The sequence below is a fragment of the Caloenas nicobarica genome, chromosome 5 (assembly GCF_036013445.1).
Source record: "Caloenas nicobarica isolate bCalNic1 chromosome 5, bCalNic1.hap1, whole genome shotgun sequence".
NCBI lineage: Eukaryota > Metazoa > Chordata > Aves > Columbiformes > Columbidae > Caloenas > Caloenas nicobarica.
Genome location: NC_088249.1, coordinates 44458225 through 44472544, shown reverse-complemented (window position 1 = coordinate 44472544; position 14320 = coordinate 44458225). Strand labels below are relative to the sequence as shown.

General features: G+C 39.8%; 1 protein-coding gene across 2 annotated transcripts in view; it reads left to right on the top strand.

Annotated features, from left to right (window-relative positions):
• TTC17 (tetratricopeptide repeat domain 17) overlaps positions 1 to 14320 on the top strand; it is a 60644-nt gene that overhangs the window by 33777 nt on the left and 12547 nt on the right. For both annotated transcript variants that reach the window (XM_065636950.1, XM_065636949.1), the window contains exon 17: positions 13475 to 13642. In XM_065636950.1, the coding sequence (XP_065493022.1) occupies positions 13475 to 13642 (168 nt within the window). The remainder of the gene's footprint in view (positions 1 to 13474; positions 13643 to 14320) is intronic.

The following is a 14320-nucleotide window of genomic DNA, read 5'->3' as shown; positions in this document are numbered from 1 at the left end:
ACTTTGCAAGAAATTGGGATGTCACATGTTGTCTCTGGTTTAATGTTTTGATAAGCATTCATTCAGTATTACTGAAATTAACAGCAGTAGGGCTGTCTGTGCTTTGGGTAGGATGCCCATGTGATAGCTGTGGTTTTGCTTCGCCTGTCAAAAGCTTCTATTCACGAAATCTGAACTACTGAGACACAGAGTTCCTTGCTCTGCTACTGTAAGCCATCGGCAGAATCCAACAAATGGCCAGTGAGAGTTATATGCTAACATGGGATGGAATATGGGATCAAAAATCTGAATTTGTAGTCTGATTTTTGATGACGGTGTGTTTCTGGTGTATATTTCAAGTAGGTAAAATGGGAATTTTCTCAAGCATGTTGGGACATTTGATGATAGCACAGGACTTCACAAGTGTGATACAATGATGCTGACTTGAATGCTTGTTTAAATGCTCCTGTCTGTACTGCTGCATGGTACTTTTTCTTTTCCTAACTTACCTCTGTTCTAGATAGAAATTTCTATTTCAAGCCCAAGTAGCTTCATGCATGTGAGAAGAGGAATTAAAAACCTCAGACCAACACTTTTCTATTTAACCTCTGCCTCCTATATTGTCGTTTGCATAAGCGTTTGTTTTTTTTATAAAAGGATTTCTGAATCTGCAAAGGTTTTGGTGGGGTTTTTGTTATGGAGTGGGGTGTATGAAGCGTCCAAAATATGGTACAACTATATCGTGTATGACATGTATTTTATGGAACTGCAGGTGTTCAGTCAGTTGCAACTAATACGGATACTATACAGCAACAGTGCTGCAGAGCGATATATGCCTTAATTACTTGGACCAACAGCTCACATACTGCCCTGTTCCCAAATAACTGAGAAAATTGCTGGAAGATTTCATTGTTGTGGGAGAATTTTGTAATTCTGTCATGGTCCTTCCAGGGGAGACTTGACAGTGTTAAGGGTGTTGCTACTGAATGACCAACTGTTCTGTTAGTGGCAGATTTGGTTCCTGAAGTGTATTAAGTAGCAGAAACTTTATGTTGCTTGACAGATACCTAAGCAGCCATATCCAGCACACAAATAATAACAGAACCAAGAGACTTGCATAACAAGTGTAAAAAAATCTTAATGCGGAAAACATGGTCAACTCTCAGAGCTGCAGAAATAAGATATTTAGGCTTTGTGCTCTCATTAAGCCAGTAGAGAAAGCCAGCATTATTTTTGTCTTGACATTGAAGTGGTGCATTGCCAAGATTTGTTTCACACACCTTTATGACTTAAAAAATTGCAAGTGGCTTTTATCATGTGATAAGGTCTGTAGGGGAATATCCAACTAACACCTAAGGGCTTGTTCGTGTGGCACTTTATTGGCTGATGTGAACATTCAGATGTTGTCAAGCCTTATTAAAAAGGTTACAATATACTAGAAGCATATTTGTAGTGTGATGATCAGGTGGCCATTGAAACATGCTAATTTGTTAATTGCTGTTGCATAGGACTTTTCCTCATGTGTATAAAACAGAGTTGCTGCTTGGACAAGCAGAAGTCATTTATACCCAAAATATTTTTATCTGACTGTAAGCGTTTTCTTCTGACTGACAGTTCCAATTCATTATGAGCTCATGCCCTTCACATTCTTTTCGACAACATCAAAATTCAAAATTTTTTAATGAACTGATGGTATTCAAAACATGAAGCTCAACTTGTTTCAAGCTTCGAGTTTCTTTAGTCTCACTGTCTTTTATTACTTGGTGGGATAGCACTTTTACAAAAAGCTTTGTGCTGCTCTGTTGGCAGTAGAGGCAGTATGAGTACATTACAAATGCTATCGACAGAATGCATTTATGTAGTGAGTATGCTTGTGAAAGCAACGCATACTTCCCTACTTTTTGACTTAGTTCTGCAAGGTATATAGCAATAGCTTAATGATCTGCTTTAAGTATGGCTTTAGTGCCCTCTAGTGGTACAAATACCGTGTAGCACGTGAAATAGAAAGTTTGTTTTATTTTATCTACTTCTTCTTAAAGTAAAACATGGGGAAAAGGTATTTGATCTTTTAAGTGTACAGATTTTTCCTTTGTCTCCCAACAGATAAGTTCTTACAAAGTTAATAAGCTTAGACCTTTAAGCAGATTGACCTGAAGAGGGGCGGTTGGCCTGAAAGGAGAAACTCTGCTTGAAACTCTGATAGTAAGCTTATGGACAGATTAAATAACTTGCTTAAAGGAACATCACCGTTCAAGCGTCTGACTCTAACTTCACAGCTGCAATCAGTTCAAGTTCCCTGTAGCAATTTCAGGTAGGGTTTTCAAACAAGCAGAATTCTATGAAGCACGTGAACAGCTTATCAGAGCAATCAAAACACATCATTGCAAACGTTTGCATTGTCATTTAATAGTAGCATAGAGAAAGTGGGTTCTGTCTTTAACAGCAGCTCTACAATCAATGTTATCACTTGAAGTGAAATACTCAGTTGCTTATTTCTAGCCCCTACATGCACATGCGTGCATCCGTGTGCCTACTGTTCACCCTGCAAGTTCCACCTGGGATCTGAAAATCAACCTCGATTCTTTTTCCCTCGAGCATCTCTGGCAACGGAGATCATACAGTGTCAGTCCAGCTGAAAGATCTGTTGGTGCTGCACAAGTGGAATCTAGGTCACCGTATTTGGGCTCTGCAGTGCTAAAGGAGTAAGAGAAGGTTAAATTGTACTTGTGTAGAATGAAAACATCTTCCTAAATGCAGGCAAGTGGGAGATAGGGAGAATGAGGACTGCTTTTTGTGCTGTTAGAGGCAGACATCCCGAAGGGGTGAGTGTGTCAGGAAATGTCAGACAGGCCTCTGACTGGGAGATACTGGAGAATCTTATGTGAGAATGTGATCTGTGGGAGTAATATGACCCAATTATTCTTTCAGTTTTGTGCTATTGTTTCTGCACCAATATTCCAGCAAGGGAAGAGGCAGTTCCTACCATGCACCTTTGCTGCAATAGTCATGGCATTCCTAGAATTTTAGTGCTATGATCTGGAAGATATTTGACCAGAATTGTAGGAAAGTTCAGTGAGAATTTACTGATGCAAAACTTAATATGAAGGAAAAGCAGTACAGTATTAAACTAAATATAATATGGCATTTTCCATTTTTGTCTGTGTTTATAGTGAAAATGATTCTTCCTGATACGTTATCTAGATCCTTCAGTTACTTCAGCTTAACTACATGCTTATGTAGGAGGAGGATTTTCAGGGGTTAGAGTGACAGGGAAAAGGTTCTCTCTCCAACTAAATTTTTCGAAATCTGATAGATACCTTCAGTTATCAGACATATTAACATTTATCTGCAATGTTTTTGGTCCTTTTTTGTGATAGGAATGTGGAGAAAATAAGACATACTGCTACTGTCTTCATCTCTTTTTAGGAGGCTGCTTTTGCCAGTGCTGGTTTCTTAAACATAGCTGCTAAAAGTTCTTACTGAACCTGAATAGTATGCACTGCTTAGAGCTGGACCTTTTTAAAAAGGTCCAGCAACTTCATATGTTCAACAGCCTTTTTAGGAGGAATCATGATTCCCCAGCTGCATCTCCAGAAAGATGTAGTTGCACAAACAACTTCGCAGTAAAGCTGTACAGACTGAATTAGTGACTTGGTTAAAGCATGTTTTGAAAAAGAAAGAACACGTGGTCCCCACGTATGGGGAGAACTGACAATGTGTAGTTTGGTGTCATTAACAACCTGCCAGGACCTTGAAGGCTGTATTCACTTGCCTTAGGTCTGGGAACTTGTGAGGTGGTGATATGTAGCCTCAGCCTGTAATGTGTCTTGTTGAGATTGTCTCAAAGCATCACACAATGCCATGTTCTCAGATTAAAATGAGCACTGCGTGCTGAGCCATGGAGCATCAGACACCTAACTACCCCTATCTGTCTACTTTATTGATTTGGTTTTTTCTTTCAAGGTTGGTTGCCTGGTTCATGTGACTTTGTGTTGTGTTCTGACTGTCCTCAAAGCTTTAAATCTGTCATCTGTTCTGGCTGCTAGTGACTGAAACTAGGACAATTCGAAGTTTCCCTAGAGGAAAAGTTAGATGCTTCTTGAATGCAGCAGTTCTGGGGAGAAGGGACATTCTTCCAAAAATTCCTAGTCTTTCTGCAGGCAGTGTTCTGTAGCTCTGTACTATGCTGGCAGCCTGAGGAGAGTATTTTCCTGTTGAATCCTAAACTAGGGTAGTTGGCCATATTCTTCTCAAGCTTAAGTTTCTGCAGGTATTCCTTACCTGGACTCAAGAAAAGGCTAATCAGATTCTTCTTCACTGTTCCCTCAAAACCAGGATTGATTTTTTTTTAATATATTTTTTTTTTTTTTTTTATTTTATTTAGAGCAGCAACTGTGCTGCTTCATGGAATTGTGTAAAATGTGGCCTGTCAGACAGACTGCTAGGCACTTAAAAACTCTTAGATTAATAAGGGGCATACTCCTACCTAACCAGTGAACACATTGTTTTGCTATTTGAGTGGGTCAGTGTCTCTGCTTTGATCTCCAGTTAGGAGGAAGATTGCGTGGATATCTGTCCCAAACAAAAACCTGTAAATTGTCATTAATCAAGTCTGACTATTAATCTGTTCTTGTTGAGTAGTATAACCCAGTGAAGAGATACACAGGTAAACATAAATACAGCCTATCAAAAATATTTTCTTGAAATAAAAAATGTGAAATCAAGTCCCTGTGGAATACTGTATGATTCCAACATATGGTGCAAACCTTACAGACAGAGTGATAGTCAAAAGATACACACATAAGGCCATTACTTGGCTTTATAGTGTCCACCCCATATGTTGAGAGAAGTGGAAAACTAATAGTAACTCATCATGGGGTTAGTTAGCTGTTACAGACTTTGACTACATTATGCTACTTCTCTTATACTTGAAGTCCCTTTTAAACTTGAGTTCATAAGCGCCATAGGATGTAACAAAATATCTAGTGTTTAGCACCAGAAGAGATATGTGGCTTATGATGAAGGAAAGATTGGAAAGAGAGCAAAACAAATGCAGGCCACTGTTACCTTTGCTTATGCTAGTGATCCTTAAACTAAGAATTTCCGTGGCTTAATTAGAAACAGATTTCAGAAGTGTGTTGTATGCAGTGAACTAAACATTAGTCACTCAATAGTCATAGCATGCATTATACTGTGATCTAATGTGGGTGAGTGTATATTGTTAAGGAATTAATAAGGACCTATTTTTGTATCTGAAAGTAAAAAAAAAAACAGTACACAGGAGAAGTCACTGAGGACAAGCCTTTGTCTTCTAAACTTATATGTGCTTGTTTTCCTTGCTTTCTTTAAAAAAAAAAAAAAAAAAAAAAGCTGTTCTTGAGGCACAGGCTGAAATTCAGACTGGAGTGCTGCTTGCCTTTCTACTCTGTATGTAGGACCAGGGTCCCCTGAAAGATACATTTTTCTAGCCTCTTATCACAGAATGTCCTGAGTTAGAAGGGACCCACAAGATCATTGAGTCCAACTCCTGTCCCTGCATATGACAACCCCACAGTTCACACCATGTATCTGAGGATGTTGCCCAGTCTCTTCTTGAACACTGTCAGGCTTGGGGCCGTGACACCTCCCTGGGGAGCCTGTTCCAGGGCTCCACCACCCTCTGGGTGAAGAACCTTTTCCTAATGTACAACCTAAACCTCCCCTGGCACATCTTCCTGCCATTCCCTCGGGTTCTGTCGTTGGTCACTGAAGAGAAGAGTTCGATGCCTGCCCCTGCTCCTGCCCTTGTGAGGAAGCTGCAGACCGCGATGGGGTCTCCCTTCAGTCTCCTCCAGGTTGAACAAACCAAGTGACTTTAGCCGCTCCCCATACGGCTTCTCCTCCAAACCCTTCACGAGCTCCGCAGCCCTCTTCTGGACACTCTCCAGTAGCTTTATATCTTTTTTATCCTGTGTCTCCCAGACCTGCACCCAGTGCTCCGGGTGAGGCCGCACCAGTGCAGAGCAGAGCGGGACCATCACCTCCCTCGCTCGGCTGGCGATGCTGTGCTGGATGTGCCCAGGACATACTTGGTCCTCTCGGCTGCATGGGGACACTGTTGGCCCATGTTCAGCTTGCCGTCAACCAGAACCCCCAGATCCCTCTCCGCAGATCTGCTCTTTTATCCACTGACAGGACTGAAGAGTTTAAATGTAGATGTTCAGGTGTTTCAATGTTTTGGGCCCTGTTCTCGGGTGTCATAAAGCAAGTTGTTGCTTCTAGATGTGTGTCATAAAAAAAAAACGAGTTCCTGTTGTAGCAGGTGGTGAGGAAGGAGGAGAGTGAAGGCTTTATGTAGTCAACCTTTTCGATTTTCCCCTCCCTGTTTTTAACTATGTAAGAAGTGTTTGGGAGTTGGGACAGAGGATTGGTGTTTTCTACTCTGATATAAAGTAGCCTACTGAGTTCTTCAAGATGTTTTGCATGCATGTACCTGTACCTTATTAAACTGCATCGTGTTCTAATTTAAACAGGTTTGTCTTCCTCTTTTTTTCCATGCTTTATCACTTCTTTATATTTCAAAAGGAGAATTTGTGTGTCTGTTCACCAGGGACTGGTCTGTTATGCAATGGTGAGGTATTTCCCTCGTTTGATATGAGCAAGAAATCTGATTGTGTTGTTGGCATTTATATGTTTTGGAAGGTTTAATCAGACCTGCTGTAATGAGACAAATAGATAATCTTTGAATCTATAGCTAAGCCAATTTAGAGGCATCTTTTGGCTACAAATCAGATTTTAAAACTATTTCCCTGTGACTGAGAACAGTTGTTTAACTATATAATCCTCTTAATCAAAACCCTGTTGTTGGAATAAATAATAAAAAAGAACTTTTGTATGCTTCATTTTTTGCACTTGAGTCTAAATTTTGACCACGTAAATCATCATCCTATTGTTTGCTATGCATCAAACCAAAGCTTGCTACATAGCACACTCTTCCTGGCTACTCGATTTTGAACACGCGTCTCATCATCTTTGAAGGGCCACTTGTCTAAAAGAGAAACTTATAAATTCCTATCTCATCTCTAAAAATTAACCTTTAACATACTTCATTTTGCTTTTCGTTATTTGTTCTCTCTACTTAGCTTTTATTTTTCAGTTAACAGTATGTCCTGTCCTTTGAAAATGTTTATTTTAGTCGTGTAACTTCAGTTTTGCAAAGGAGGGTTTCTATTCAAGGAAAAAGCTAAAAAGAAACAGTGTTTCTGTGTTGGGAGAGAACACATGGAAAGCTTTGTCTAGATTTTGGACACTACCATTCCTCATTCTCTGCCAGTACTCATATTGATACTTAACTTGAAATACTTGAGCAGAGAGAGAATTTATACAATCTGTTCTTGGTTAGTCCAAAATAATAGCTATGAGGATGTGTGGGGAGTAGATGCATTGTTTTTAGTGATTTCTGCAGTGTGTTACAGCTGTGACAGGTGCTGGAGGGAGGCTGGTGTTACTGTTATGCTGTCTGCCACTTTCCAGTTTGCAACAAGGATTCCCACAGTTTCATGCTCCTGGAGATGTAGGTTGCCTGTGTCTCTTTCTTGGGTCCCACAGTGTGCAGTGAATACATAGTAGGACTTGTGTATTTCTCTTCAGTTACATAAAGACCTATCAAATATTCACAGGTCAGTATGGCATAGCCAGGTAATTGTAATTAAGAACTTTCACTTTTCTTCTTCCTTTACTTCCCTGCTCCATTTGTCACTTTGATCATTTTTCATTAAAAATAAACTGAGAACCCTGTGGGTTTTGGTTTTGTTTTTTAATGCTTACGTGTGTAGAAAGCACCGAATTTTCCTTGGTATTTCTTGTGGAGCACAGTACTCTCTTGCAGTTATGTTTTGTGACCTTTTATGATGTTTTTAATGACAATCCTGTTTAGTCATAAGTGGTTTGCAGTTTTTGCTTTCAAAGCTCAATCATGGGATTTATTTTGAAGTGTAAATTTGTATTTTTTTCAGGAAAACAGTAAGAAAAGGAATGCATGAATTTTAGAGCAAAAACTTAATAGAACCATGTTAATTTAGAAGGTGAGCAATAGCTGCTAAAGATAGATAACGTCTCTAGTTCATGCTCATCCTATTGCTTTTAAAACTCAAAATAACTGGCATGGATTTTTTTTCCATTAACAAATGTTTTGCAGTCAAATATCTGTTCATATGCATTTGCAATAACATGGGTGCTGTTAATAGCTCACCGGATCTTTAGGGAATTATCATGTTCACCTTGAAACATAAAGGTAATTTGGGTATGCAGTGTGTTAATCATTGGTGAAAGTCAAAGCTCATGTTATGTGTTGTCTGAAGGACTGTCTCTCAAACAGAGCTTCCCCATAACACTGCCCTGGCTTGTTAATGTCATATTGCAGTGAAGTCATGGATTGTGATACAAAAAGACAGTTCTTCAGGTGCTAGTTTGTCCCAAATCTTGATGACTGAGATCCCAGTAGTTTTAGATGTGCTAAAGGGTTCTGGTAGGTGAGTTCATTCATCGCAGATTATTTTTGTAAACTCTGGTAAGTTATCTTGCCTGTGACATGAAGCACTGAACATGACTTGTTCTATTAAAGCAATGGGTGACAATAGTCTGGTTTTCAGTTTAACTTCTGTAATGGATATATTTCAGTCTAACATGCAGTGTCCTCCAAGCAGTGACCATCCCTAAAGTTTTCATATGACCTAAGAGCAGCATTAATTGTTACACACTGTCACATGTAAAGTGGTAATGTACCACCCCCTTTGACTCATGTCTCTCTGCATCTGTGTAAGCAGTGACTAGCAAAAGTAAAAAGGCTGTTTATTGATGCACTGCCCCTGAAATGTCTGTAGGTGAGACTATTCATCTGTGTACAGGGCTTAAAACCTTTTGCCACTAAGCTCAGTGAGGTCTCATTCCTGTTATAAAAAAAGAGAACTATGTTTATTAAATTTCAGTGTGAGGAATACTAGTTTTGAGCATGCATCAAAAAGCAAATATGGAGTTGTTGATTCCTGTTAGCAGCTTGGTTTCAGTTTGTTCTGTACTCAACAGCTCAGGTATTAGGCTGACTTATATTGTTATTAGGTTCAGTTCTCTCTTTGCACTGTTTAACCATGAAGGGGCACATCATTTAAGTGACACTTATCTCCAGATAACTTGCATTATGTGTAACCTAATGTAAGTCACTGACTACAGCAATAGTCACTTGACTCTTGTAATAGTTCAACAGCTAATCCAGCTCTGCTCGTTGCAAGGAAGCAGGGAAAAAATCAATACCTAAAATTTTAAATGACTTGACTTTTAGATTTGAAACATCATTCTGCCATCATATCTTCTAAATATGGACCAAAAATTTAAGGAAAAGAATTTATCATGTGAAGTTAGGACCCAATAATTTTTTAAACCTAGTCTGGAACATAGATGGTGGAGTTTAGGAACACCATATTTAGCAAACTCTGCACTGACAAACAAAAAATAAACAGTCAGTAAAAACTCTGTGTTGACCAAAGATGCCTGGAAATAATTTTACTTTTTATTTCCAGTGCTGTTGATGGCACCAAATAATCTGTCTTGAGTTGGTGTATAGAAATCAGATGGTGTAATTATTTAGTGAGACCCTCTTCTCTCTGCTGGATGTACCACAAGACACAAACAGCTACAGTGGCAATTAATGTAGATTTTTACAAGAATCAGTGTGCTCTTTAATGGCGAAGTTTGATTACTTTCAAGACCTTTCTCAAGGTACAACACTTCCTTGTGGTACACTGAGGGCATTGTTTGTTTTTCTTTCCTCTTTTCCCTACTTTCCACATTTCTTTCCTTGCTCTTTAGGCTCAGTGGCTTGCAGTCTGAGGGTCTGAAGCCACCTAAATTGACAGAAGTTTGCTTTTAAACAAAAAACCCCACGTAGTACCAGAAAGACTTATATGTAATAAGGGAAGTTCATAATTGTTTCCAAGTGTGACTTTTCTGAGAGATGTGGCGATATGAAGTATGGTTCAGAATAAGTATTTGCTATCCCTTTATAGGTGGGGCAAGTTTTCAATGTCAGTTACTGTGTCCCTTCTCCATCCTACTATTTCTCCTTCCTTGCTACAGATGTCAACACTCTGGGTGTTGGGTTTTTTTCCTTCTACTAATTGGTTTTCAACTAAAGAGTTTGGAATCATCCATTTCCTAACCAAGAACTTAAGTCTGACTTTTGGATTGGGTTTTTTTTAGCCCTGCTGACTGCAGTAGATACCACAGCTTCGGTGGGCATTCAAAAGGGATCCTGAAAATCAAAAAGGTGGTTAATATTCAATGAGATGGATGATCTAGCAAATCTTATCTGTATTTAAAATGTGTGGTGTTCTAGCTCTGTACAAGTGCATTCACATTAGCCCCAAAAATTTACTAACTAGAACTATATGGGAAAGAGACCTCTAAAATATAATACTGCATGCTGCTTTTAATCTCCAAGGTCTCCATGCTTCAGTTTAGAGGTTTTTTGCTTTTTCTAGCAAATTAAGTTGTTTTATCATTTAGGAACTATTCTCTTTTTATTTCCTCCCAATTTCTACATTAACCTGGCACAATCAGATTCTTTATTTGTATTATTTCCATCGATTAAATAAAGGCCCACTTATTTTGTGTCATCTCTATAGCATTTTTGTTTCACTGCTAGAACATAGTAGCCAGGTCTCATAATACGTAAGGTATGACGGACTCTGATCCAATTTCCTCTGTGCTTTCTGAGCTCTGAAGAATCAATAGGAAAAGTGGCAACAGCTGCTTTCAAAATAAACGAGCAAGAAAGTGATACTTTTCTAGTAAGTTCTCAGGATGGAGTAAGCTGAATTGATAAAGTACTACAAAGTAGTCTTAGACTTCCAAGTTTTGTAGCTGTGTCAGGACTTTACACCTAAAATTTACATGTGCATATTTAGACAACCAAGAATATATGTGAAATGTTAATAAATAATACATAGCTGAGCATTTGTAGGGTGGCAGTCACTCTTGTCCATCACACAGCAACGGCGTTGTATGTATTGCAGTGGTACAACTCACGTTCTCCATGTTCTGCTGTTCACTTGATGGGCTCACACTCTTCCCCGCTGGTCTTCAGGCATCCCACTGATATGAGCTCTAAGTTCTGACTTGCAGAGTTTCAGTACCATCAGCTTCATGTTACACTCATCCGAGATCTTGAACTTCAATTGGTTTTTCAACCAGCACTTTTTTTCTTCTGTGATGTCAGACAACTGAAAGCAGCAATTTGAAAAAATTTAGGCCATTCAGGTTTCTATATATAGCAGGTCTCAGATTGCAAGAAAACCAGTACTCTTAGCCAGTCTATTTTTAGTTGTCAGTGTTTGTAAATTAATATTAACAGAGTTGGTCTTAAGTAGAATTTTAAGAATTTCATGTTTTTCTTTCTGGTTGCTATTTCCAACTTTTTGTCTCTTTTTGGCATTTTTATTTCAATTTAAAACAGTCATCTGTTTTACAGCCACTTTGCATTTTCTCTTTATACTAATGATAAGTTGAACTTTAGGAAAGGGAATTGTGGTCATCACATTACTGAGAAGCACCTGACTTGCATCAAAATCAGGCTGGTTTGATGTTAAGCAGAGGGGACTAGTTTCAGCTTTAGGGTTCTGTGCACACCATTTCTCATCAATTAAACATGAGGATCCCTATATATTGAAGTGATTGTATTATTTCTGTTTTAATGAAGCCAATTATTTTTTTTATTGACAGCATGGGAGAGGTAAGGAGGGGGTTAGAGAAAGAGTCAATGACTGATAGAAGTAAGAAAGGCATAGTATAACTGTATGACATGTTAGAAGAGTTTATGAAGCTAACTGCTTTTGTTGTATATATTTACTCATAAAATAGCATTGTTTGACTTCTTTTATACACAGCAGAAAAGGTGGGGCAAGAAATAGTTTTCACAGGGAGTTTATGAATATAGTTTTATTTGATTTTGGTGATACCCCCCCACCCCCCAGAAAATACTGGTCTGTTTCTCCTCCAAAGATGCCGCCTGAATGTTCACAGATGCAGAAGTTGAGAGCATGCAGCAAAAAGCTACAGTTTCACTTTGCTGAGAAGTTGTGGTTACCCTTGTATGAGAGTTACAACTATCCTCTCATCCTGCGGGCCTGATAAACGAGTGAGACCTAAAAAAATTCCTTTGTAACACAGGATCATTGTGTGGAGAAGAAAGGAGTCACTGATTCACTTCAATCACATTCTTCATATTTTATCCTGCTGGTTGGAAAAAAAAGTAATGCTTTCTGTATGCATGGAGCAATACAATTTGCATTCATGAGGGTAGAATGGGGAACATACTTGCGAATCTTGCGTTTAATTTAAGCACAGGAAGGAGACGAGTTTGAGAGCAGCAGCTTGGTGCACAGAACGTGTTTTTCTCCCTTGTGACAGGCTTCCCCTGCGACGAGCAGCCACTGCCCCACTCCGTGTCTCAGCCCGGGGTGGGGCAGCGGGGTTCGGGGCAGCGGGGTTCGGGGCAGCTCCCAGCCTCTCGCGCGCATGCAGAACCCTGTCTCTACCTGTGCAGCTCAGGGGGTTCGGCCGAGGGAGCAACTCTTGTGAACACCTCTTGCCCTGGAAGACTGGCAAGTAATTATTGTTAGAAAATCCCACATCTTTAGTTAAAATGTATTTGAGCTCAAAAATATTGCCAGAAAGTTGCATGTGGCTGCCCTTTAAGCTTTCTGAAAGCTTAACAGTGTCTCACTGGCTGATCCCAAAGGCTAGCATTGCTAATTTTCACTTTTTTTTTTTTAATCTGCATATTGCTGGCTCTACATTTGGATTTTTTCAGAGTTATTCCTAGATCTTTGCATTTAGTGGAATGTGAACCCGTGAAGCTGACCACAGAATTATAGATGTTAAGTTTTCAACTGAATAAATTTCTGATTTTTAGCATGGATTAATACTCATAGCTTTTGTCTGTCTGTTTGACCTGGTCTAACCTACATACTGTCTGTTGCTGGCATGGAAGGTCAGAGCCTGGCAATCCTATGTCAGTCTGCCTTGACCCTTTTTGTCTTGCACATAAGTATGGTGAGCATTATGGTGTCTCAGTGAAGTTCATATGGCAGGCAACCCCCACATATGGTACATTGTCACTAAAAATATGTCTTGGGAATGCTGATTGGAGTGGCTACCAGCACACAGCCATTTCCTACGTACTGTGCAACCTTCCCTCAAAAGATAACTGAATTTTCTTTCATTAGTAGTTCCCAGTTTATACCTAATAACATAGTTTACTGTAACTATTTTAGGTGATCTGCTTTGTCAAGGGGCAGACCAGTTTTTTAATCACTGAGTGAAGTCTTCAATATCTTGTGGGATTATTCTGTTAATCTGTGTGTAGAAAAGTAGAAGACTGTAGCTTCCACACCACAGCTTCTGCGCTTGTGTCTAGGAGGAGCAGTCTTACATGGTGTATCAGTAAATTCCTCTCTTTCAGGCCACTGTCATGAGAAAAATCCAGATGGCAGTCATGACAAGGAGAAATACTTTGATGACCACCACGAGTCAGTTGCAGCCATGACAGAAGGACGTTCTGAGGGAAGTACAGAAGATCCAGAAGCCCTTACTCAGAGTTCAGCAAGGGATCCATCCTTGAGACTGGACAGTAAGTCAGCCTTACAAAACCAATGCTGGCAAATGAATTCCTTTTGAGATTTTTCAGAAGAACTGTTTTGCTTCCTCCCAGAAGCCGCGTTTTCCCCTGCTCTGTCTGTAAAGTGACAAGTAACCCTTAGAACCGGTTTCATTCGGTTCACTGTTCTTTTTCTCCAAGTGTAACATCAAAATGCTTTCAAAAAGAAAAAAAAAAAAGAGATCGAAGTTTAGATATTTTCCAAGCTGAGGAATGGAGTTTCTTGCAGGAGCCTACAGACATGTGTTGGTTGCCTGTAGAGGAGGAGCCTGAGTGGAGACCTCATCATGGTCTGCAGCTTCCTCACAAGGGCAGGAGCAGGGGCAGGCACCGAACACTTCTCTTTAGTGGCCAACAACAGAACCCAAGGGATTGGCAGGAAGATGTGCCAGGGGAGGTTCAGGTTGGACATTAGGAAAAGATTCTTCACCCAGAGGGTGGCAGAGCACTGGAACAGGCTCCCCAGAGAGGCAGCCGTGGCCCCAAGCCTGACAGTGTTCAGGAAGAGACTGGACAACATCCTCAGACACGTGGTGTGACCTGTGGGGTTGTCCTGTGCAGGGACAGGAGTTGGACTCAGTGATCCTTGTGTGTCCCTTCCAACTCAGGACATTCGATGATTCTATGATTCAGTAAATTCTGTATCAGCTG